The sequence below is a fragment of the Vombatus ursinus genome, unplaced genomic scaffold (assembly GCF_900497805.2).
Source record: "Vombatus ursinus unplaced genomic scaffold, bare-nosed wombat genome assembly UNPS02014166.1, whole genome shotgun sequence".
Taxonomy (NCBI): domain Eukaryota; kingdom Metazoa; phylum Chordata; class Mammalia; order Diprotodontia; family Vombatidae; genus Vombatus; species Vombatus ursinus.
In genome coordinates this window covers 187026-212743 of record NW_020953944.1, presented here as the reverse complement: position 1 = coordinate 212743, position 25718 = coordinate 187026, and the positions used below count along the sequence as shown (strand labels likewise).

Below are 25718 nucleotides of genomic sequence, written 5' to 3'. Positions count from 1 at the left end.
GGTTAGTGTTACGTTTGTGATGGAAGACCCCCCGGGGATACACTCCTCTTAGTCCTTCATTACAGCGTTAGCACAATTGCTCAGCTCTCTGGGGACCCCCCCTCCTGAAGCTCTGGGGTTCCTTGAGGTCAGTGCACAGAGGCGGCTCTCGTCTGGGTGTCTGCCAACGTCTGTGGTGAACGACCAGAATCCCAGAGGGGCAGGGGCCCAGGAAATCCATTAGCCAGAGAGGAAATGTTCCCTGGGGCAACCACCGAGGTCCCTTCCAGTCCCTCCCTCCCCTGGATCGATTGCTTTGATGTTATTAAAAGCCAGGGCAGTCACCTGGGCTTCTTATTCTTCAATGTCCGCTGATGGAATTGGTTCTCTTAGCATTAATGAAAACTCTAGCGAGAGGCTGGTTGGGGGTGTGTGTGTGTGTGTGTGTGTGTGTGTGTGTGTGTGTGTGTGTGGTCTGCCCTAGTGAGGGCATGGCCCTGCAAAACATGGCCCGGATTTATGACCTTGTGTTCCTTCTCACCCAGGAATTTTTAGTGAGTGAGATAATCTTCATGTTTGGTTGGGCCCAGTCTGTTCATCTTATGTTAGAAAAGCATATTAATAATAATGGTAGTAGTGGTGGTAGTAGTAGTAGTAGTACTAGTAGTACTAGTAGTAGTAATGGTAGTGAGGCAGCTAGGTAGTGCAGTGGATAGAGTACTGGCCCTGGATTCAGGAAGACTCATCTAACAGTTCAAATCTGGCCTCAGACACTTACTAGATGTGTGACCTTGGGCGAGTCACATCACCCTGTTTACCTCAGTGTCCTCAACTGTAAAATAAGTTGGAGAAAAAAATGGTAAACCGCCCTAGTATCTCTGCTGAGAAGAGCCCCAAATGGGGTCACGAAGAGTCGGACATGACTCAGCAACAACAAAATGTAAAGTATTGCAGTTGGGTCTAAAAAATCAGCTTCCCAAGTCCAAGATGAGGGAGGCGTGGTTGGCAGTTTTACTGAAAAAGGAGTGGCCTTCAAGCTGCCTGTGATATGACAGCCAGAAGAGCCCGTGTGCTCATAGATCACGTTACTAGATTGTGCTTCTTGGAGGAAGAAGGCAAAGAAAACCTTTGTCCTCTGCCCTGGTCAGATCACTTTGGGGGGCGCCATGTGCGGGTCTGGGAACCGGAGTTTAGGAAATACATTGGTGAAGTGGATGGTGTCCAGGGGATGGCAGCCAGGATTGTTGAAGGGCCTGGAGTCCATGCCACATGAGGACACTTGAAAGAACCAGTAGCGTTTAGCCTGGAGAAGAGGAGACTCAAGTATCTGGAAGGTTGTCACCTAGAAGAGGGTTGGATCAGTTCTGTTTTCCAGTCAGGAAGCACTGGGAACAATAGGGGGCAGTTTTAAGAGGCCAGTTGAGGCTTAAGATAAGGGAAATCCTTCCTGGAGACTGAGGCTGGCCCAGAGCAGAGGCTTCCTTGGGAGCTGCTCCTTGTTGGCAGTCTTTAGGCAACGGCTGGATGACCAGTCTGGGTGTGATAATGGCTGTCTAATCCAACCCATCCCCCCGGAATGCCAAGAGGCGACTGGCAGAGTCTTTCTCCATAGCGTGTGTGGGGTCTAAGGCACAACATGGCAGCTCTCTCGTCACTCAAGTGTCCTTTACATTACAGAACAAGTCATGTTTTCTTTATTAGCATCTTCTGTAAGAGTGGAAGTGAAAGGTACAGTCATGAGGCAGGATGGAGCAATGGAGAGAGCATGGTATATGGCGTCTGGGGACCTGGAATCTACCTTTTATCTCTGTATGACCTTGGGCAAGTCATGTTCCATGTGTGGCCTTTGTTTCCCCAGCTGTAAGATGAGCCCTTCCAGTTCTAAGTATGTGACCCTAAGGACATTTGTCCTTGGAGGAGGAGCTTGATTTGGTTTTAATTTTATAAGCATGTTGTGCCACATTACTGATGGGAATTCCTGAGTTCAGGAATTGGCAGGGGGCCTGCCTCTCATGACAGTGGAACATCAATCTCACCTCACTCATTGCCCTTTAAAAGAGCTGCAGCTTTGGTGGGGGCTTTGTGCTAAAGTATCGTCAGCATCAGTGACAGGATCGCAGAGTGTCTGCTGTGTGTGTTATCTGGGGGACCCAGAGTCTCCCCTTCCTGGGGCTCAGCCAGAAGCCTAGCTAGCAGAGACTGGAAGATAGAAAGATGGAAAGAATGGAAGGGAGGGAAGGGGTCTGCTTTGGAAGTAGTCACCAGGGTGCTCCATAGCTGCTTCATGAAGTCAATGTGATTTTGTGGGTAGAAATAGCTTTTTGGGGTGATTGGGATGGCATTGGAGGGCCTGGGAGGACAGTCGCCCTTTCTGTGTTATTACAGGTCAACAAACTTTGACTTCTTTTTACTTCAATTCAGAAAGCATTTTTTAAGAAGTAAAATTACATTGCTTTTACATCATCTACATTTCCCACTGTACCCTTCCTTCCTCCTCCCCCCCACCAAGAAGCAGTTCCTTATTGCAAAGAATAAAAAAAGGAAAAAAAAAAGCTCAGCAAAACCAACCAGCAAATCAAAAAAGTCTGGCGTTTTATATGCAATGTTCCACACCCACAGGCTCTCACTCTGCAAAGAAGCAGGGGGAGGTGCCTTCCCATATCTCTTCACTGGGGCCAAGCTTGGTTGAATTTCTCAGAGCTAGGATAGGATTGTTTTATTCTCTCTTTCCAATAATGTTGTTGAAGTCATTTCTCTTATTGTTTTCCTTCCTCTGTTGATTTCTCTCTTGTGTTCCTATGCTTAATGAGCATTTATTAAGTACCTATTGTCTGCAAAGCACTAGGGCTACAAAGACAGAAATGAAATTTTGAAAATATAAGTTAGACACTCCCTGAATGTAATTGAAATGTCGATTTAAGTAATGGCACATCTTGTATGGGTCAGTATAAGGTGTTAGGACTTAAGAGGCAGCTGGGGGCAGTGGAAAGAATGCTTGATTTAGAGACAGACGATTTGGGTTCAAATCCCTTCTTCCCTCAAACGACTCCAGTCTCTTTACCAAGAAAACTCCAAATGGTGTCAGGAAGAGTCAGACACGACTGAAATGACCAAACAACAAGAAATCCTACCTGTGCTATGCGTGGGATGCTAAGTGGGCACTCTAGACGTGGAAGGCCCCCAGTGCGTAGGCACCAAGATGGTAGGTGGAAGGTCCTATGCAGAGAACACCTGAGAATCTAATTTGATTAGAATGACTCGAGTTTAAAGGAGATGTAATGTGACAGAAGGCTGGAGAGGTAGATGGGAGCCAGACCAAGGTGTGGAGGGCTTTCAGTACCCAACTGAGGAGTTGCCATTTTGTCCTAGACTCAATAGGGAGCTGTAGAAGCTTCTTGAGCAGATTTGAGCCTTTTGGGAAAATAAATTTGGCAGCCATGTTGGGGAGAGACTGGAGCAGGGAGGACAATTTTGAGGAAGTGAAGTAGTTCAGGTGAGAAATGATGATGGGTGAATGGAAAGAATGGGGCCCAGGGGGGATGTTGTGGAATCAACAAGACATCTCACCTGGTAGAATATGGAGAGGAGGGCAGGGAAGACTCAAGGATGACTTTGAGCTTTGGAACCTGGCTGACTGGGGGGATGGTGGCAGTATCCTCAACCAAAATGGGGAAGTTTGGAAAAGGGAATTATTGAGGGAAATAATAATGAGTTTTATATTTCTCTTGGATTTTCCCAAGTCACTGAAGTTTTCTCAGCCTTGGGTCCAACCTCACAGTGTTCAATGATGCTTCTTTATGGTGGTGGTCACGAATCAGCATATAGGGCATAGGTCAAAGGCAAGACAGTCTGAACATTTCTAATCAGGTCCCATCTGTGAAGGCTAGTGATACATGACTCACGTCTAGTTGTCTTGTGGTATCCTTTCAGAGAGAGGAAGTTGACGTGTGGGTGGTAATATGATAATGATATTGGTCGTGAGAATATGTATTACCAGAGCAGTTGAGGCAACATGGTCAGTGGAAATAGATCTGAAATGGAAATCAGAAGACTTGGGTTTGACTACTTCCTCTGACATGTTCTATCTCTGTGACCATGGTCAGCTTCTCTGAGCTTCATTTCCCCGTATGTAAAATGAAGAGATTGGACTAGAGAACTTCTAAGTTCCCATCTAATTCTAAGCCTATGATCCTAAGTACATTTGGTCCTATGATCCTGTAATTGATCTGGTTTCATCACAAATGGAGGATAAGTATGGAATTTAGAGTGAAGACTCAGAAGAAACGGTCATCTTCACTTAGATTCGTGTCCCCTAGAAATGTCTGATTTTAATTTCCATCTGACTATCCCATTCTCAGTTAGGAATTTCTCGTTCCAGGTGGATCATAACATTGTCCTGATTGAAGGCATCTCGAGTTTTCCTCTGTACATGACACCAGTCAAAGATTCACTGCATCTGGTCTTTCCCCACTGGGTCGGGAGAAGACTGCATTATATTTATCCTTTTTCTGTCTATCAACAGGCTTGAATTATGTCTTGACGGCAGATGTGACCAAAAAGGAGAAGGGTCAACAGCCTCGGGTGTACTTCATGTCTCTTGGAGAAACGATGGGGCAGGTCTCTGAGAAGATGCAGCTTTCCTACATGGAGGAGAAATGTGAACACTACCAAGCCCATGTGAAGGTCAGTCCGAGACATCCTTCTTGCATCCTGACAGTCAGCGGGGGCTTCTCTTTCCCTCTGCAGATAGCATGAAATTACCAGGGACATTCATCCAGAGTCGTGGCCAATTCGTTCACTCTTTTGACTTGTTGCAGAAGTCCTTTGGGGAGGACACAACTTAGAATCTCAACATCATGTTTGACCGTTCTCTGAAATGTTCTCTCTCCTTGATTCTTTGAGAAGCAGGCAGCCAGATATCTGGGAAGGGTCTTGCCCTCCCTCCCATCCTTTCCCCTCCAAGGATCCTCTTGGAGAAGAGACCCAGGCAGAGGCTGTCAAGTTGCCTGGCCACAAGGATGCTGGTTCAGCTTACACCTGTTGCTTTGCTAGGTATCTCTGCTTTCCCATATTGAGTCCTAAACTCCAAAATAGTTACATTTGGTGGAGACTGTATTTTTTATCCTCCTCAATTACTTTCTGTTTATTTTAAAAGTACATTTTTTGGCCTTCCCACCCTCTCTATATGAGCCTTAAAATGTTTTTCTCCTCTTGTAATTGTTTATTAAATGGACTTTGCCATTAAGCCTGGGAGTGAGGGGCCCAGCCTGTGGTTGGATGCCTGGAGGCTGTAGTGGTAGATGGGAAAACACCCACGTTAGTCTTGGAATGAGCAGATGCTGCGGACATGAGGCTCAAGTGAGAGCTCAGGACTGTTGAAGGTATCGGTCATTGCAAGCTTATGTACTAGGAAACCCTTTGCCAGAAGATTAGCAAGTGTGGGCCCTGGAAAAGCAAGGGCCTCACCATTGGAATATCTGCATTCTAGGCCTGCTTCCATTATCTCCTGACTGTGTGACTTTGGGTGGCACTTTTCCTCTTTAGTCTCAGTGTTTTCATCTATAAAATAGGGATAATAGTAGTTGCCCTGCCTACCTCGTGTGACTGTTGTGAGGACCTAATGAGACAGTGTCTGTGAAGGCGCATTCAGTGGGCATTTTTTACAGTGCTCGGCCTGGGGAATCATAGGTCCTGAAGTGGAAGGGACGTTGGAGGTTACAAAGTTCAGCCACCTCATTTTACAGACGGGGAGCTGAGTTGGTGTCTGGCTCTGTAAGAGTCTGAGGTGGAGTTTGGACCACAGTCTTTGTGACTCCAAGACCAGCATTCTAAGTACTCTATCATACTTATACGAAGAGAAAAGTGAAACAGTCCCTGCCTTCAGTGAACTTACATTCTGCACGAGGAGAATCTGTAGGATGATTAATAAATAGGAAGTGACTTCAGGAAGGGGAGAGTACAAATAATTTATAAATGGGGAAGTCCAGAATCTGTGAGGACGCAGCTCAATGGGCCTCCATCGGCTGGAGGACCTGGAGACATCGCCAACTCAGCCTGGCCCAAATAGAACTGGGTATCTTTCCCCCAAACCTACACCTCCTCCTAATTTCCCTCTTTTTGTCTAGGTTCTTCCTGGCACCCCGTCTGCAACCACAGAGTCCCTTTTTCCTTCCCCCTGCCCCAGTGGCCATCATCTCTCCTCTCTGTCTCTCTGTCTCTCTATCTGTCTCTCTGTCTCTCTGTCTCTCCCCCTCCCTACTTCTTGTGTTTAAACTCCTTGAGAAGGCTGTCTACAGTCTATACCTTCCTTTCCTCTCACTCTTTTCTTCTCTCCACAACCTGGCTGCCAAGATCACCCTTCAGTTGAACCTGCTCTCTCCAAGGTTACCAAGGGTCTCTTAATCACTGAGTCAGTGGTTTTTTCACAATCCTCATCCCTCTTGACCTCTGAAGCTGTTGACACTGTCGATCACCCTCTGTCTTCTCTAAGTTTTCTCCTGGTACTCCTCCTTCCTGTCTAACTGCTCCTCCTTCCCTCTCTTTTGCTGGATCTTTTTCTAGGTGATGCCTGTTAACCACGGTTGTCTCCTAGGGCTCTGTCCCGGGCTCTCTTTTCCCTCTGTAGAGGTCTATTTGATGATCTCATCAGCTTCCATAGATTAAATTATCTCCATGTTGATGGTTCTCAGATCCGCTTAACTAGCCCTAACCCCTCTGCTGACCTCTGGTCTTGTATCTCCTACTGCCTGTTAGACATCCCCAACTGGATGTCTCCTGGGCATTTGAAACTCAGTCTGTCCAAAACAGATTCGTTATCTTTCCCACCGAACTCTCCCATCCTCCTGCCTTCCCAGTTACTGTTGATGTCTCTCAGGTTTTGGTGTTGTTCTCCACCCCACACTTTCTCTTACGCTGCTACGTCATGTTAGTGTTACCTTTGCAGCATTTCTCAAATATGTCCCCTTCTGTCCTCTGGCACTGCCCCCACTCTGGTGCAGACCCCTGTCCCTGCACGCTTGGACGACTGCAGCAGCTGCTGATGGGTCTGCTTGCTCCAAGTCTCTCTCCACTCAGCCATCAAAGTGACCTTCGTAAAGCACAGGACCGACTTTATCACTCCCATTCAACAAAACTGCTATGGCTCCCTACTCCCTCCAGGATCAAATACAGAATCCTTTGTTTGGAGTTCAGAGAGCTTCACAGTCTGTCCCCAGCTGTCCTTCCCGGTTTGTTGCACAATACTGGTGCCTCCTAGCCCCCTGGACTCTGCATTCCATCCAAACCGGCCCATTTACTGTGCTCTCACATAACCATCCACCTTTCATCTCTGTGCCTTTGCACGGACTGCTGCCCTGTGGGGAATATTCTCCCTCCTCATTTCTGATGATTAGAATCCCTAGCTTCCTTCACAGGTCAGAACAAATGCCACCTTTCTATGTGAAGTCTTTGGCTATTCTCCCACCTGTTAGAATCCTCCTGCCAAAGTGACTTTGTAGCTATGTGTATTTTGTATTTTCATGTCTTCGTGGCCGTCGTTTTGCTTTCTCCCAGTGGAATGTAGGCGGCTTGAGGGCAGGGACGTTCCATTTTTGCCTTTGCATTCTCAGCACCTGTACAATGCCTCATGCTTGTCAGGGACTTGGTGATTTTTATTGAATCAAATCCCTAAATTCATCATGAAACTTTCTAAATTGACCAAAACAAAGAAAAATAAGGATTTATTTAAGAAAACACACAAACCCACAATGCGATCCATGCTGAAAAAGGCAAGCTTGAACCACTGTATTTTCATGAATATTTCTTTCAAATTATATCTTCTTGATCTCTCTCTCTCTGAAAAACAAAGCAACCAGCCTCATCACAATATCATGGACCCCACCATGATGTCGGCTTCAGGAGACAAGGGTGACATGTGTGCTCAGATATGTGCTGTGCTATTAGCACCGAGGACCAGAACAGCGTGGAGTTGGTGCTTCAAAGGACCGCAGAGGCCATTTGTCCAGCCCCTCATTCTGTAGATGAGGAAACAGGGTCCAAAGAGGAGAAGGTCTCTGTGTGAGGTCCCATAGGGAGTTAGAGGCAGGATTAAAATTCGCAAAATGCATTGCCTTTTCCCTGTGCGTTGCTGGAGATCATGCGTCCACAATGAGATGCTCTGTGGAATCCACGAGAGAAGCACAGCCTAGAAAAACATGCGTAGCTTGAGAATCGATATCCACATTAACCACTGCTTATGATGCCACATATTTGGGGCATGAGAAGTGGTTTTCCTGCCCAGATTTTTCTGGATTTCAGTGGAGGGCTAGAGTTTAGGGAATAAGGAAATAGTGATATTATCTGACTGGCTAGGTGTCAGGGATGTGGACCAGCTGTGACCCTCGTGGCTTATGGTTTATCCAGCTGTGGGCAACAGCTGTTGGGGCCGTTGGCTCTTGTGAGAGAGGTTGCAGGCCTTGAGGGCATAGGTTATCCCAAACTGTCTGGACTTCCCAGCAGAGCTAGCATGAAGGGCTTTGGGGCCCTCTTTAGCTTGAGGCATTTTAAAAGGTCTGTATGGACTCCAGAGCCTTGGAGCAGAGTTTTTTTTCCCATGGGGACCCTTCACTCAACTTCATAGAAATGTCTGGTAAGATAAATAGAAGAATTCGAGTTTACTAAACACCATCTGGTCAGCAGATGATGATAAGAGGCAGCCTGTGACAGGCAATTTGTGTCTTGTTTGGGACATCTTTATGTAAAGCTTCTGTATCTTCTCTTTTCCCCCCGAGATATTCCTTCCAGATACGGCAGGATGTATAATCTAGATGGATGGAAGCCAGTGGGGCAAGCTACCGGTCTAGGGGCCTTCTTCTCCCAAATCACCTTATACTTCTCTTGTATGTGTTTTCCACGTGCCCCAGCATGTCGTTTCCCTCAGTCGAGTGTAAGCTCATCGAGGGCAGGGACGATTGTTTCTGTCTTGTCTTTGTGTCTTCAGTGCCTGGCACAAAGTAGGCACTTCATAAATTCATGTCACTTGATCTCTTGATTTTTTTTACTTTGATAAAACTATAATATCCATGCTTGCTCATGCTGTGTATGACCCTTGTCCTGAACCTTCCTTAAATCTTCCATAGGCAGAGGGGGTATACGGGGAGGTGGTGGAGACTTTATGTGTCTTGTGGGCATGTCCATGGGTACCAATGGAGCACACAGACAGTTCATTTGTTATCCCTAAGTCTTCCTATGGGAGCAGCCCACTTCTTTTTCTGGTCCATCCATCAATCAATCAACAAGCATTTATTCAGCTCTTTGTTTATTTGAGGCAATATCTGTGTTAAGCTCAGGTGCACAAAGACAAAGCAAAAACAACCTTTCTCTTCGAGGAGTTTCCATTCTCTTGAGGAAGACCCTCCCCCCACTCCCCCACCCCCAGTATAGGAATAGACACATAAAATATAAATAGAGAGAAAAATGAAGATAACCTGGGAGGGGAGACTAGGAGAGGCCTCCTGCAGAAGGTAGCTTTGGAGCTGAGTCTTGAAGGAAGCCAGGGATTCTAGAGGCTGAGGTGAGGAAAGAGAGTTTCCAGGTATGGGGGATGGTCGGTGCAAAGTCCTGGAGGTGGGAGGTGGAACCTACCGTTGGTAAGGAGGCCAGTATGGCTGAACCATAGCTAGGCAGAGGAGCATGAAGTGTCAGGAGACTGTGATGGTTGGGTGGGTGGGGTCAGGCTGTGAAGACCTCCAAACACCAGGAGTATTTATACCGTATTTGATCCTAATGGTAATGGTAATAGGAAGGCATTGAGGGTTATTGACATGGAGGAGAAGCTATGCTTTAGGATGAGTTCTCTGGCAGCTGCATGAAGGATGGGCTGGGGAGAGACTTCATCCAGGCAATCCAGTGGAAGCTGTTGCAGTAGTCTGGGGAGGGGTGATGAGGCCTTGGTTAGGGTCATGTAGGTAGAGAAGGGCAGGTATGTTAGAGACAAGTCTCTTTCTGGAGGTAGAACAAGATTAGACTTATTGGCTCCATGGGTCGTGTGAAAGGGAAGAGGAGAAGGTGACGTTGAGGTTACCAACTTTAGTAATTGGTAGGTCAGTGGTGCCCTTGAAAATCATTGGATTGCATAAGCTTTCTTGAAATGGAAATTTATTGCTATGTATTTTGAATCCTTACATTCAGCTGTGCACATGACATTTTTTTCTTTTCCTATTTTGCATTTAAATTTTAATATTTAAGTTTATAATATATTTCTTTTTCTTTTCTTATTGTATATTTAAGTTTTAGAAAAATTAAATTAAAATAAATAAATAAAAAAGAAAGTAATTGGCAAGTTTGTCATGGAGAGGGAGGTTTGGGGAGAAGACAGTGAGCTCTTCGAAATCTTTTCTAACGTGTGGTTTATTCTTCATTGGTGTCGTGGTGTAGTCTGTTTATGTCTCCTTTGTTCTTTGGGTGCCTCAAGTTTAATTCTTCAAGGATTATTTTAGCAATAGATTCCACAATCTCTGAGTAAAACTCTTTCTGAAATTAGAACGTAAGGTCTTTGAGGCCAGGGACTTCTTCGGTTAATGTTTTTGTATCTGTGTTTCCTTGTATAGTTTCTGCATGTAATAGGTGCCTAATAATTGCTTCCTGAATTTTGAATTCTCCATTGGAAGAATACTGGTATTAAAAGATGGGCCATCATTTCAGGGGACACTTGGTAACTTTCCAAATGTAACCCAGCCTGCTCTATTAAAATTTGGACCCAGCTCATTGTTCATCTCCAGTGACTATCCAGGATATATATGTACTGGCAGACCAGCTCTGTGGACTATCCTTCCAATTGCACGTCATAGTATGTACAGTAGGGTTTCTTTATCCACTTGGTTTTTTTTGTGTGAGTAATTGAGTCAAACTCTTTAGAGTGATTTTTTTTTTTTTTGGACTGGATCTGTGGTGTCCCTGGTGGGGGCATTGCTCCTGGTGAGGAAGCCTCTCTCCTAATGCAGTCCGGCATCTTGTCTGATGTTTATCATCCCAGAGAGCTGCCTGGGGCATGGGAAGTTAAGTAACTGGCTCAGGATTAGCCAGTCAATATTCATCAGGTGGAGGACTGGAGCTCAGGCCTTCCTGATATCATGGCTAGCTCTCTATTTACTTTGACACACTGCTTCTCTTAGAATGATTATGGATCTTATAGATGCTTTAATGGTTTGGCATTAGAGAAATCTGCTTCCCTCCCAAAGTGATCTCATTCAGGAGGTTTGGTGTAATCAGTACAATGTCACATGCAAACAGGAGAATTTAGAGGAGCTCACCATCTGTCCTGAGGACTCTCTGTTCCATCAGGTTTTGCATCATCTATCCTCTATGACAGGAAAGTAGGCCTATGGTCAGTAGTCAATGAAATTTTCTCCTTTGTCTTCTTCAATAGTAGTACCAGCTACTCTTTCTCCAAGCATTCAGCATCCTTCTCTTTTTTATAGACCTTGAGAACTGCTTTCCCAGTGCCCCCAGAATTGGGGTACCTCTTGTGTGGGACTCCCCTGTGTGTATTTGGTCTAATCCAGCTGCTTTTCTGAGTTTGGTTTTCTTTTGTGCCTTCTCTAACTTCCTCATACAGTACGTTGGGGACTGTGGGATGTTGGAGTCCCAATATGATTGCTTTACTGTCAGAAAGTAGACTTTAAAGAAATGCTGACAAATTATTTCCTTTCTTAATCTATTCATTGTCCTTCTGTCAATTTCATCCTCAGATATTCTCGGAATGATATCTTAATTGTGTCTCTTACTGAGCTTTGCAGCTCTGCTCCTTCTTTCTGTCTATGAGGTGCTACTCATAATCTTCCTCTATCTTCTTCTACAAGATTTTGTAAATGAGCACATGTTCTGAACTGGTATTGCCTTTTGCTGCTATATCTCTTTGCTTGGCAATCAGATCGAGAGGTGGTTGGTTGGCTAAGGTTGGTTTTTCTGGCCTCCTTGTTGTAGTGATTGATTTTACTTGGTTAGATGTCTAAGGAAATGACATTAGCGTGTTCTGATGTCTGTTCTTTGATGTACTTCCCATTTGCCAACATCAACAACTCATTCAAATAGACCAGACTGAAATGGTTTTAATTGCATATCATATTTTGGTCTCATTTTTGTCCTTTATTCTCATTTGGTATTGATTTTGATCTTTCCTCTAATAATTCACTGGCCTGACTATACGTAGACAACTCACTTGGAAAGTCAGTAAGCCATCATTTCCTGTCTGTTAAGACACAGTCAATTCCCTTTTTTCATGAGGCTTTTTATCACCTGGAGTTATGTTTCAAGGACTAGGATTTGATCTTTACTCCACCCTAATCACTGTAATAAGTTGTGTCATGATGGGGTTTCGTCATAGTCAATTCTTTGTCCATTCCAACACATCTAGTGGCATTTCATTTCAGCCAAGAGGTGCGTTAGGGTCTCCTAGGGAAGGAGTCTCCTTTTCACTTGCTGGATAGCCTTGGATAAGTGATGATACAAGAGAGAACACGTCTCTCTGTGTTCTTGATAATAAAAGTGGAGGTGGTGGGGTAAGGGGAATCAGGAAAAGCTTTATGTAGAAGGTGATGTTTGAATTGAGTTTTGAAGAAAGTCAAGGAGTCTAAAAAGCAGAAGTGAGAAGAATGCAATCTAGGTATGGAGGACAACCGCCATGCAAATTCACAGGGATGGGGGATGGAGGGATACACATGCAAAAGGTGTGAGGGTCAGAGCAGCCTGGCAAGACCACAGAGTGCATACTGGGGAGGAAAGTGTAACAAGGGGAGCAAACAGAAAGGGACTAGGAAAGGCTTTAAAAGTCAAACTGAGACTTCATATTCAATCCAAAAGGGAAATGCAGAGCCACTGGAGTTTATAGAGTGACCCATACACTCCTCTGCATTAGCAGCTTGGCAGCTGAGTGGAGGATGCGACTGGGAGACCAGTTAAAAGTCTATGACAATAGTGTAGGCAATGGATACTGAGTGTGGGTGAAGAACTCGGGTCAGGCAAGACAAGGCAAGAAGCATTTATTAAGCACCGACTATGTACCAGATCCTGTGCTAAGCACTGAGGATATGAGTACAGGCAAAAAGAGACAGTCTGTACCATCAAGGAGTTTACATCGTAAGAGGGCAAAGCTATCGTATGAAAGGGAGCTGGAAATGGGGAGGGGCTAAGGGGCGTCCAACTAGGGGGTGTGGATCTTTAGCTCCTGAAATCATTTAAGGGTTTCCCGTGCGGTGACTTAATTGAGAAATAATGGGAAATGAAAGATCTGGTTTTAGATTAACCACCAGATCCCAGAGGTTTTTGGGTTTTGCATGTTCTAACAGGCAGCACACTTTCTTTTTGATATTAATGAGTTATTGGAGTAGCCAATGGATTTTTTCCCACTTTGAGAACGTGTCTGAGACACCCTGCTTTTTCTTTGTGTGTCAAATCCAGCTTCTCTTGCTCCATGTACATTTACGAGTAATTCATCGTTGATGGTGTTTGCCGGGGTGTCAGAAATCCCCTTCCCCCAACCTCTTTAAAGAGAGATATGTCTGCCTTAGTGGTTGTGATGTACACTGTGGCTCAGAATGGTGGTCGGTGGTGGACTTGTTGGCCTTTGGGTTCAGGAAATGAGAAAGGCTTTAAGGGCTCATGGTACTGAGCTGTCCCACACTGCAGGCCTCTAAGCAAAGACTGGATGGCACAGGCTTTTGGGCCCAGGAGAGGCCCATATTAGTATAGGCTGGAGGAGAGGGCCTAGTCTGACACCTGTCCAGTTCTGAGGCTCTGCTGCTTTGCCACCAAAGGGCCCAAAGTCAATTGCTTTCAAGAGTAGAATCTGTCATTATCTTTTCTTTTGACTCTTTCCCCCTTTTCTTCTTAGGTCATTATTTTGATAGGGAAACCCACAACCACATGGAACCAAATCATCTTTCTTATCTTGCTTTTATTTCTCTTGAGAGGCAGTGTGGCTTAATGGATAGAGCCCAGAAAACCTGGATTCAAGCCCTGCCTCTGACACACCATGGTTCTGTGACCCTGGACCAGTCAGTTAGCCTCTTCAAGGCCTGGGCAGCTCTCCAAGACTAGACGTTGCTGCTTGGTAGAGGGCGTTTAGCAAAAATCATGGGTCCAATCCCTATCCCTGTTTTAATCCCTTGCCTTCCCTTGCCTTCCCTTTCCTCACTTATTCCTAAAGCCTGGAGTATGTTTCCTGCTTCTCACGTAGGCCCAACCTTGGCTGTACCACAACCATCATGCTACTCACTGCTCCTGGCCACTTCTCTCTTGGTGTGAGAGCTCTGCCCTTGGCGTGTATAGACCACGTCAAAGAGAGGTGGGAGCTCTGTCTGGTTCCTGCTCACCTTCAGCCTTTAGTCTGTTGGTTCAGAAGAGAACCTTTCTTCTTCTCCTCCGTTAAAGAGAGGAAAGCATTTGGCTCTGAGCTATGTCAGACTTTACTTTAGAGGGGCTGGAGGGGACCGGTAATGGCCAGTGAATGAAGATTGATGGGCTAAGTGGCATTAGGACATGATTACATATTTTCCTGGAGAGGAGAACAGAGCAGGGGGACCAGCCCAGCTGCTTACCTCCCCCCTACCTCTGTGGGCTTCCTGCATCAATGTGAATGCTGAGTTAGATCTTAGGAATGATAATGAAAACCATGTGTTTGGGTGGGAAAAATGGAGGCAGGGAAGCAGTGTGGGCAGAGGGTCAGAGATTCTCTCCATGGTACCCATAACATCAAGGGAGGATGCAGTCCTGGAGTTCTATTTGAGGGTGGAGGTGGCCACTGGGGGATGTTATCTGCTCTGTGGATTGTTGTTATTGTGAATTAAGGAAGGATGTCTTCTGGAAGGGAGGGAGCATTATTGAGTGGAGGCGGGCACCGAATCAAACTGTTTTTATCTCTTAGAGGTGTTGGTAATTACTGCCTTTCCCTCCCATACCACCCCTACATCCCAAACACAGTGTTCTGACTCTTCTCTTCTCCTTCCTCCAGTTTGGAGTCTCCTGTGTTGTTGCCTTCAGGGCTGGAGGCAACAAGACCTTAAGCCTTTGTAATTAACAGGTCATCTTGTCAGTGAGCATTTGGTGGGCTCAGTATGGGAAAACTATGGAAAGAAGCACCACATGGACTAGAGTGAACAGGGACTTGACTCAGCCTTTCATGTTTACCAAGCAGTTTGATTGTTTCCCAACATGGCTACTTTAGAGCCACTTTATTTCATTGCAAAATAATCGGGAGATGGTAGTTGTGGAAGGGTAAGCTGTAATGGCAATAGAATGGAAGCTCCTTGAGGGCAGGACTGTCGCATTTTTGTCTTTGTATCCCCAGTGCCCTGTGCATGGCACACAGTAGGTGCTTAATAAGCACTTGTTGATGTTGACTGATTACTAGAACCCTACTTTAAACTCTACAAAGGGTTTTACATAGATTATTCATAGTCCTAGGGAGGAAGGGATTTCTGGATCTAGGAGGAGCCATGAGGTGGATGATGGGAGTTATCTTGTGATGGAAATTCCCAAGGCAGGAACAGTTACGGTGCAGGGATGGAGGGCAGCATCAGAATTGAGAGTAGAATCAAAACCATGAACTGTGAGAGGCAAAGGCAGAACAAGGAGACTGAGAGAATCGGGAGGGACTAGAGGGTCGGAGGTCAATGTTCTATAATTCCCAGGGAAAGGCAAACTCTGATCTTGTTGGCTTTGGAATACACATGGCCCATTGAAGTAAATGGGCATGGGTAAGAGCATGGAAGCCTTTCGGGCAGAGCGGCAAACACTGAATAAACACTTCCTGTGTGTCCAAAGATAGCTCTACCCACCTGTACCGCATGCTTGGACAATGCATCATTGAACTTTCTTTCCTCCTCATCTCCTCTCCCTTCAGATGTTCCCCTGGTGAGATTCCTTCTGGTCTCCATTTAGGAAAAAACAAATCAGGGAAAGAAGTAATGAGGCATTATTTTTCATTGTTGTTAAATCTTGACCCTGACAGATGGTGGCCAGGCTTCTTCTGGAATACTTCTAGGGACAGGATACTCACTATCTCTTGGGGCAACCTGTTTCATTTTTGAAAAGCTCCAATTATTAGAAACAGTAGCCCTACTTCTGTCACTAAATACACATGTGAACTTGAGAGTGTGTGTGTATGTGTGTGTGCATGCATACATGTGTATCTGTATGTACAAATATGTGTATACACACAGATAAGGGATAAGGACTGAACCTTGGATTTCATTGATGTCAGGAATTCCCAGGCAAAGAAAGTCCTTCTTCTTGGGGAAGTTGGCGTCTTCTGTGCCTTAGTCTGAGAGAGGTTAATCTCAGAGCATTGAGAGGTTAAGTGACTTGCCTAGAGTCTCTCAGTCAGTATATGTCAGAGGAGGGACAGGACAGCTTTTTATTCACTGAACTATGCTGCCTCATTTGTGTGTGTGTGTGTGTGCACATGTACATGTGTGTGCGCGCATGCGTGTATGTGTTTTCTACCATGTCTGTTTTTATTTTTGGCGTGGGGTAAGGTATATCAAAGTGCAGAGCAGGGTTTGGGAAGGGGTTCACCTGGAAATTAAACCATGCTTAGAAATGACCTGTCTTATACTAGGCTAGGCTGAGTAAGGATTTGTACAGTGGCCGAAAAGGAATGTTATGGCTTAATGATTAAAATGTTGGGTTAGGGGTCAGGAAAATCTGGGCTCTGTATTGTCACCTGTAAAAAGGGAATAATTAGAACCTGTAATAGGTCTATTCATCCCTGACAGAATGTAAGCTCTTCCAGGGCATGGAGTCTCATTTTTGTCTTAGTATCTCTAGTGCACATAGTAGGTGCTCAAATAAATGCTTGTTAATTAATCGCTCAGCAGCCCCTCCCTCCCTGGGCAGTTGTCAGGCACAAATGAGCACAGCCTCCTGGAGCACTTTGCACATTCTCCGTGCTGTGCAGATGCACATTTAGGGTGAGTAGGTCTTCCCTGCTGCAGGATGCGGACCTCACTGATGTCCATCTTGCCTCCATCCCTGACCCTACACGCTCACCTGGGAGGGAAGCCTCTGCAAACTCCATCTTTTGAAAGGAACAGAAGATGGCTGACCTCGAACATTGAGCAGAAGGGCGACATTTAAGAGTGCAGGAGAATTTCCCCACAGTCTTGGACGCCAGCTCTGTCTAGTCCAGTATTCGGCCTGAGGGCTCTGGAGTAGAGAGGGGATGCTTCTCTTTCCTTTGAGGATCTTGGAATCAGAGACCTCGAGCTGAAGGAGACCTCAGAGACCACCCTCATTTTACAGGTGAGGAACCTGGGGCCGAAGAAATCAAGTGACTTGCTTAAGGTCACACATAGGCTCATATCTAGAGAGCTCGTGGGACTTGAGGCCATCTGATCCAACCCTGCCATTTTGCAGAGGAGACGCCTGGGACTCGGGACTTTCAGTGATCTTGCCAAGTTCATACAGGTTTGAAGCTGAGGGGAAGCTTGGAGGCCATTGAGTGAGGCCCTGAGGGGCTCAATGACTTTCAGTGAGACTTTAAAAGAGTTTAAATGGCTAAGTATCCAAGGTCATTCAGGTGATCATTGTCAGAGGTGAGATTTGAACTCAAGGCTCTTTCCACTGTCCCAAGCTGCCTCGGTGAATCTTTCCTTGTTCACCATAGCCACTCTTTTCTGGGTTTTATAAGTTTCAGTATGTCCTCAGTTTCTCTTCCAGCTAACTTTTGAAAGGCTACTAGATAAGTCCCTTTTTTTCTTCTTCTGCCATCTTTCTCCAAGTCTGTGATGTTGATCTTTTTTTTTATTAATTTATTTTAATTTATCAACAATCACTTCCATAAGCTTTTGAGTTTTAACTTTTTCTCCTCCTCCCTCCCTAACACAGTGTGCAGTCTGATGTAGGCTCTACATATACATTCCCATTAAACATATTTTCACGTTAGTCATGTTGTAAGGAAGAATTAGAACCAATAGGAGGAACCACAAGAAAGAGAAAACAAAACAAAACAGAAGTAAAAAGAGCAAATAGTATGCTTTGATCTGCATTCAAATTCCGTAGTTCTTTCTCTGGATGTGGATAGCATTTTCCATCATGAGACCTTTGATGATGTCTTAGATCCTTGTATTGCTGAGAAGGGCTAAGGCTATCAACGTTAGTCATATGATGTTGATCTTAAAGCTTTGAACTACCCACAGTATTCCGGGCCCAGGTGCCCCCTGGTTTGGGGCAAAAATGGTGTAGTGTGGTCAACAGGGCAGTGGGTTTGTAGGGAGAAGACCCTCCTGCTCTTTCAGTAAATTGCTAATTGAAAACTCCAGGAGCCACCAAGAGGGTGAATAGGTGTCCTCTCCAAGCTTCAAAACCTCAGCCAAGGTGGAAATATTCCTCCCTGGTAACCTAATAAACGGTAGAATCTAAAACAGACTCCTGGTGGTCAGCAGCCAGCCTCCAGCAGCCTGGCCACACCCACCCCCTCCCAGTGAGGAGCCGAGGGCTGAGAAAGGCCCAGGGGACTCTTGACATTCTGAAATGGGACCCTGAGTGTGTGGAATGGAAATTATGACTCGAGATTCAGAGGAGAAGGAGAGTTAAAGGGCTTGGTTAATTTGTTTTGTATCTTGACCTTCTGTCGAGTGGCCCAGTCTGTTTGCTGAAGCTTAGTCATGGTGAGGTTGGATAGTTTAAGCTGGAAGGGCCTGGGAGCTCCTAGGATCGGAGATGGAGAGCTGGCCAGAGCCTTCAAGATCTCTCAGAGATTAAGCATCAAGATGAGGTCTGGGAGATGTTCCTAGGATGAGAGATATGGAAGGAACCTTTGGGACAGGAAGTCTCGACCTCTTGTGTAGGTATCATAGATCCACCCTTTGGCAGTTTGGTGAAGTCCATGGATGGGCCCTATCTCAGAATGTTTGCTTTTTAAAAAAAATTCACAAGGGAAGGAAATAAAAAAAATTTAATTAGCAGTTGGTGAAATTAAAGAGGTAATCTTTTCCCCATCCAAGGTCACAGATGCCACCCAGGTTAGGAACCTCTGCTCTAGGATCATAGATCCAGAAGGAACCCTTAGAAGTCCTTCTAGTATTATAGATATAGAACTGGATAGAGGTAGAAGAGATCTTTCGAGAGCCCATTCTCCTACTGGGCCGGGGGAGGGGGAAGAGATGGACGAAGCCCGGAATGACTTCTCCAAAGTAGCCAGGCAGTCGGCTGTATGGTGGGGCTGGGATTCAAACCGAGGTCTTCTGACTCCTGGTCCCAGCCATACCACAGCTGCCCCTGGGAGTATCCCCCTGCCCTAGCTTTCTGCGGGAATGTGGAGTGTTCCAGTGACCTCCGGCTAGTAGAGTTTACTCAAGTCAGTGATAAATATTTATGTAGTGCTCCCAGTGAGGAGAGGAGCAGCACCTGGGGGCAGATGGAGCCATTGGTCACCTCTGACCCCCAGAAACTATTTATAAACTAATGGGGGAGAAGAGATAAAGATACAATCAGCTGATTTCCATACATAAGCATAAGGTCAGAGAGAGCCAACATTCCATAATTAGTCTTAGGATCATGTCCAGTAAGAACTATTTTTCCTCTCTTCAGACCAGTGGATTCTCCAAGAATACATGTTCTTTAGAGGCGGAATGGAGTAGTGGATAGTGTTGCTCTGTGCCCAGGGACAAATAAATCTTTTTACCTTCTGGGCTTTAGTTTCTTCACCTTTTAATGGGGACAATAATACCTGTATTACCTACCTCAGAGGGCTATGCTAAGACATGGTGGAAACAAAGAAGTCTGGTCTTTAATCAAGATCACGGGATAATAGACTCAGAAATGGCAGGGCCCTCAGGAGGTCACCTGGTTCAGTCCCCTCCTTTTATAGATAAGGGAGCCCAGGTTAAGTCATGTGCCCAACTGAAAGCTGGGAGGTCATTTGGTTCAACTTGCTCATTATTTAGGTGGAGAAACTGAGGCCTGAGAAGGTCAAGTGATTTGGACAAAATCTCACAGGTGGTACATGGCAAAGCCAGGATTTGAACTCAGGCTCTCTGACCTCAAGATCTACCATTCTCTTGACTGTCCCTGCTGCCTCCTTGAAGTTACGGATCAAAGGCACGTCTTTGGGCTGTCACTTAATGGCTGTAGCTACCTGGTTACAGCTTCCAACTCGAATGCCTGGAAGTGTCCAAGCAGAGACAGTTGTCTAGTGAACTTCATGGGCCTCTTCTCAGAATTGTGGCTTTCCATGCATCACTTAAAACACAGAGTGGTACAAAGGAGCCCAGTTATAATGAGATATGGTGGCCAAAATATCTCAGCATCCAGTTCCCTGCCCTTGGGTTCAAAGCTCCTGGCTGGGGCTTTGGGGGGCGTGTTGTCAAAGGGCATCTTTTGCTTGGCTGAGCAGATGGCCCCGACCCTTTTTCCGGTTGCGACTGTCCAGGAGTCAGGAAGGAGAATCTCGGAGAATGCCTGGATTTATCTTAAGTGTGTGCTTCCGTGAGCCAGGGGAGCCCCACCTTGCAGCTGCGGTATCCATGAACCCTGAGAAGGTCCCCTCCTCCCTGCCCCCTCCATCCTCTCCTGTATCTCTTAGATAAGATGCCCTTGTGAAAATATGAGCTGAAAGATAAGGCTGAAGCTAGCAGGAACCTTGGCAGGGTGGTACAGGTCTGGACTGGGCTTCAAATTCCACTTGAGATACTTCACTAGTATTTTCACCTTTCAAAGCCTCAGTTTTCTTCTCTTTTAAATGGGAGCAATAATCAATGTTACCCACCTCACAGTTTTGTTTCAAGGGAAGAGCTTTGCTGAGTATGGAGTTATCATTGATAAAAACACATTTATTGAGGCTATTCCTCAGACTTCAACCTGCTCGTGCGCCCAAGCATCACTGTGGGAAGGGAAGAGGATAAGCATTTATAAAGCACCTACTATGTGCCAGGCACCATGCTAAGTGCTTTCCAATGATCTTATTTGATCTTTATAATAACCCGTGAGATGGGAGTTGTTATTATCCTTATTTTACAGTTGAGGAAACTGAGGAAGATGGAAGTTAAGTGACTTGTCCAAGGTCACACAGCTACTAAATGTCTGAGGCAGGATTTGAACTCAGGTCTTCCTCACTGCAGGTCTGGGCTCTGTGCACTGTGGTGCCCCCTAGGGCTATGTCCAAGAGCTGTATTTGATTAAGCTTCATGATCTGGATCTCTTTGGGATACAAATCCAAGTGGGATTGCTTCTCATGAGAATGAGAACTCTCTCAGGGCTCGTCTCTCCTCACTTTCATTCAGTCTTTTGGCCGCCAGCCTTCTTCACTACCTATCTCCACAACAGTTTTGGCTTCTCTCCCCTTCTGTGGCCACCGCCCAAGCTCAGGCCTCATCACCTCGTCCCTGGTCACCCTACCTCCAGTTTCCCCGCTCTCTCACCCATCCTGCACACGGCCGCCAAAGTGGTATTCCCAAAACTCAGGTCTGACCATGTCACTGGCCTCCTCATGAAGCTCCAGGGACTCCTGATGTCCTTTAGGTTACAGCGCAAACTCTTCTATTGGGCATTGGAAGTCCTCTGCAGTCTGCCTCCGGCCGACCTCTGTGTACCTGACATTCTGGCCGAGTGGCCTCCTCATCTGCCCTAGACCTGTCATTCTATCTCTATCTCTATCTCTGAGCCATTGTGAAGGCTGGGACCCCTCCTTCCTTCCTTCCTTCCTTCCTTCCTTCCTTCCTTCCTTCCTTCCTTCCTTCCTTCCTTCCTTCCTTCCTTCCTTCCTTCCTTCCTTCCTTCCTTCCTTCCTTCCCTCCTTCCTTCCCACCTTCCATCCATCCATCCATCTATTCATCTATTCCATCCATGTTGGGTCCCATGATAAAATGTAAGCACCTTGAGGCCAGAGCTTGTTCTGTAATTGCTTTTTCTAGCCTCCATGCCTAGCACAGTGCTTAACCCAAACAGGCACTGAATAAAAATGCTGCTGAATGAATTTGCATCTTTTATCATAGAATGGGGAAAACCAAACCAAATCTGAGTGATCTCTGTCTTTTCTGGCATTTCCTTGGTCTTTCCAGGCATGGGCTTTCTTGCTACCCGGTTCCACCATGTTATTATACAGTAATAGACATGTTATTATCTGCTTCATGAAATCCAAGGCTGTGACGTTGGTAGGATGAGGGACCCACCCTGTTGACTTTCTTTAGCACGTGTTGGCCTGTGATAGCTGCAGCTTTCAAGAGTCCTGGTGGAAAGTTGCTAATCACACAAAGGCAAATTTTGGCTTGGGTTATGTTTCCTTTCATTTCCCACTGGATATAAAAGGGCAGAGGTTCTTATGCTAATCTCTCTCTCTCTCTCTCTCTTTTTAAATTTGGAGAAGGAAAAAAATAGGATTATATAGCAATAGGAAACAGAGAAGGGAAAACTTGAAAAACATTCCAGAAATTGCATCCAAAACTTCTGGGTGTGAAGCCAAGTTATGAGAACTGTGTATGCGGTGGTGGACAAACAAGGATTCTCATTAAGAAGGATCTGGGCCAGGCTGTTTGTGTTGGATGCTACAAGGCCAAGGAGGGGCAGTGGGCTTCAGTATGTGAATACAGATCAATCCTGAATATTAGGTGATGTTTGTCAGTGGTCAGAATGCTACAATGGAAAGAAGGGTGGCCCTATATTTCTTTGTTTTCCAAGTGCCCATCTTGACACAGCAGGCACCTAATAAATATTGAATTGAAATGAGGTGAGATCATAGTTTCCACAAGATGAACCAGTCTTTTGGGTATCCTTTTATGTGATAATCCATGTAATGGACATTTTTATAAGTCCAGAGGGTGGATTCACAAATGGTAGTCAGTACTTATAACCTTCGGAGTCAAGTGGATATCTGAAATGGGGATGAGAAGGGAAGCATGATGGGAGAGGTCAAGGTTGGGGGAGCTCCAGTCTTCCGAAGGATAGCGGCTGAGTTGAGCACCTTTTGTTCAGTCCCTTCCAGCATCTGAGATATTCAAGAGAATTCAGCAGAATGTAAGCTCCTCGAGGGCGGGATCTGTTTTGTTGTCTTCCTGCCTCAGCACTTGGCACAGTGCCTGGCACACAGGGAAAGCCTATTGACTTGAATTTGTTGAAGAGCGTGGCTAATGGCTCTGAATTTAGGCTTGAGTGAAGGGGCATCTTCCTTGTAGGGTCTACAGTGGAGAGCTTGTGGTGCAGAAGATGGGGGTCATGGCAGATGGAATCACGAGAGCAGATGAAGTCTCTCTGTCTTGGGATTTTGCCCAGCCCTAGAGCCACGTGTAGCTGCTTATTCAGATTCCCTCTTTCCAGCTGTGTTTCATTTGGGAGACATTACCACAGGCCTCTGGGAAGCGTGTCACCCGTGCACACTCGGCTGACAGACAAATGGGCAATTCCCACTTGGGTGACTCTGGTGGGACAGGCACGTGCCCCTTCTCCTCGCATCCGGTCCTTTCCCTCCTTCTGCCACTGTTTCCTCAAAGGGGACTGATCACACTGGATTTTCGACTTTGTGCTTTTTTGTGTCCCTAGTTAGAAGATGGAAATAAGTCTATAATATTTCATATTTTGATACTCAAGTACATAGACTCAGGCACCAAATGCAGAAAGGCCTTTAAATAGCTTTTTTTTTAGGTGAATGCCATACTTATGTGTCAATCATCAACCAACAAGAGCTTACTAAGTACCTACTAAGCGCTAGGCATTGTGCTAAGTATAGAGAATGCAAAGAAAAAGCAAAAACTGGTCCCTGACCTTATAGAGCTTACATTCTAATGAGACAACATAAGTAAATCAGCGCACACTAGATAAATACAGAGGAGATAAAAAGGTGATTTTGGAGGGGATGGCACAGACCGGGAATGGCCTCCATGTTTGACTTTGATGTTCTGGTGTAATTCAGTTCAGAAAGCATTAAATACCTACTGTGTTCTCGGCACTGTGCTAGGCACTAGGGGTCCCAGAGCCATAGATCTGAAGTCAGAATGATCCTTGGGTTCCATCAAGTCCTTTTACAGATGAGCAGCCTGAGGCCCAGAGAGGTTAAGGCCTAGGGTCCCATAGCTAGTCAGTCTCTGAGGAAGCGTTTGAACCCAGATCTTCCTGAATTCCATTTCAGTGCCACGTCTGCTACACCAGTAGACAAAAATGAAACCATCCTTGCTGTGTGTGGAGAGCGTGGGTGGGCTGGTCCAGTTGCGCGTGGAGAGTGTCGGCACCGCGAAGGATGCGTTGTTAGCCTCTAAAGATAGTCTGGGTGTGCAGGGCAGACAAATTTGTCCTTTATCCTCGAGGCAGAAATAGGATAAAGACCATTAGACTTTCTCAGGTCCTGGAACTTCAGGGCTGGGAGAGACCTTGGAGAAAACTGAGTTCCCTCTTCTGGCTCCTAGTGAAGCCACGTTGAGCACGCAGGTCTCCGGGTCTGAGTTTGGGGCTCTTTCCACTGCCCTGAGTCCCCTGTGTTCCTGGAAGTCCTGTATGGTATTCAATGATTACTTCCATAATTCACTAACTTTTCCTGCAGAATACTTTGGGGGAATTATCAGACTGTCTAAAAATCTGTCTGTGATAAAAAAACAAAACAAAACAAAACAAAACCAAAAACCAAATCCTGGAGTCAAGGTCAAAGGATTTTTTTTTAACTCCAGGGTCCTGCCAATATTTGCAAATCCACTGTGATGTCTGTGTTGTATTTAAATTCCCCCTTCCTGGATTGATACAGAAGTGGGAGAGAAGCTATCCCTTTTCAAATGTTTTATATCATGCTTTCCAGGCTAAGGAAATCTTCTCTCCTCCATAACTCTTCTTCACCCAAAGATCGGAGCCTGAGTTGACCTGTACATTGGTTTTCTTAAAAGCCTTCGTGGGTAAGCCACTTGCCCAGGGTTACCCAGGGAATAAATATTAGAAGGAGGACTCAATCTCAGGGTTTCCTGAGTCTAATTCCAGTTTTTCTTCCACCAAATTTAGCTGGGTCTTGTGCCAGACTCTTGTCAGACGGACATTTCTCTCTGTGGTTTTATTGTTTGGTGAGCACTCTTATCCCTGGTGGTGCCATATTCCCTACTAACACTAGAGTAGCGACCTCTCTCTCCTCTTTCTCTGCAGCTCTCCTCTCTCCATCTTTGTGCCCCTTGCTGTCCCAGAAGACTGGTTTTAGAGGTTGATTTTTCCCGTCCATTTTCCTTGCTGAGGGAATAGTGCTCTTGACCCTCAGTTAATTAACATAGTTTCATCCTGGCTCAAAACAGACCTTCCTGAACAGTTAGTGACTGATCACAGAAACCAAATACCGAAATGCCCTCCATCAGTGCTTGGGAGCTGATGGATGTGATCCAGGTTCTCACCACGATTGTTGGTGACATCAGCAAAGCTTTTAATATCCTTTGGAACCCGATGGTAGGTTGGGTGTCCCAGGAGAGACATAAAACTTGGGGCGACTGGGAAACAACAGCATGGAACACTCTTGCCTTGGACGGGGCAATGGCTTAGCGAGCTAATTGGCTTTTCCCTTGTGTCATTTCCATCCTACCCATAAAAGATGAAATCAAAGATCATGGATGTTTGTTTGGAAATGTATCACCCTCTGCTGTAACCTCCCTTTAGTTTAAAAAGCCTATTGTTTCTAGCCATTAATGGTTTAGCCAAGATTAACTTTCCTGGTCTTTCATTCCTGGTGCTTAAACCAATTACTCCATTCATCCATCAGGGTGCTATTTACACATCTGTCGGGAAGGCTGAATCATTTACTCTGAGAAATA

At 45.6% G+C, this 25718-nt stretch overlaps 1 protein-coding gene across 1 annotated transcript in view; it reads left to right on the top strand.

Moving 5' to 3' along the window:
• The window catches only part of ITGA9 (integrin subunit alpha 9), a 308486-nt gene that overhangs the window by 99517 nt on the left and 183251 nt on the right, over nucleotides 1–25718 (top strand). The window contains exon 15 of the mRNA XM_027859352.1: nucleotides 4502–4662. Coding sequence (XP_027715153.1) covers nucleotides 4502–4662 — 161 coding nt within the window. The remainder of the gene's footprint in view (nucleotides 1–4501; nucleotides 4663–25718) is intronic.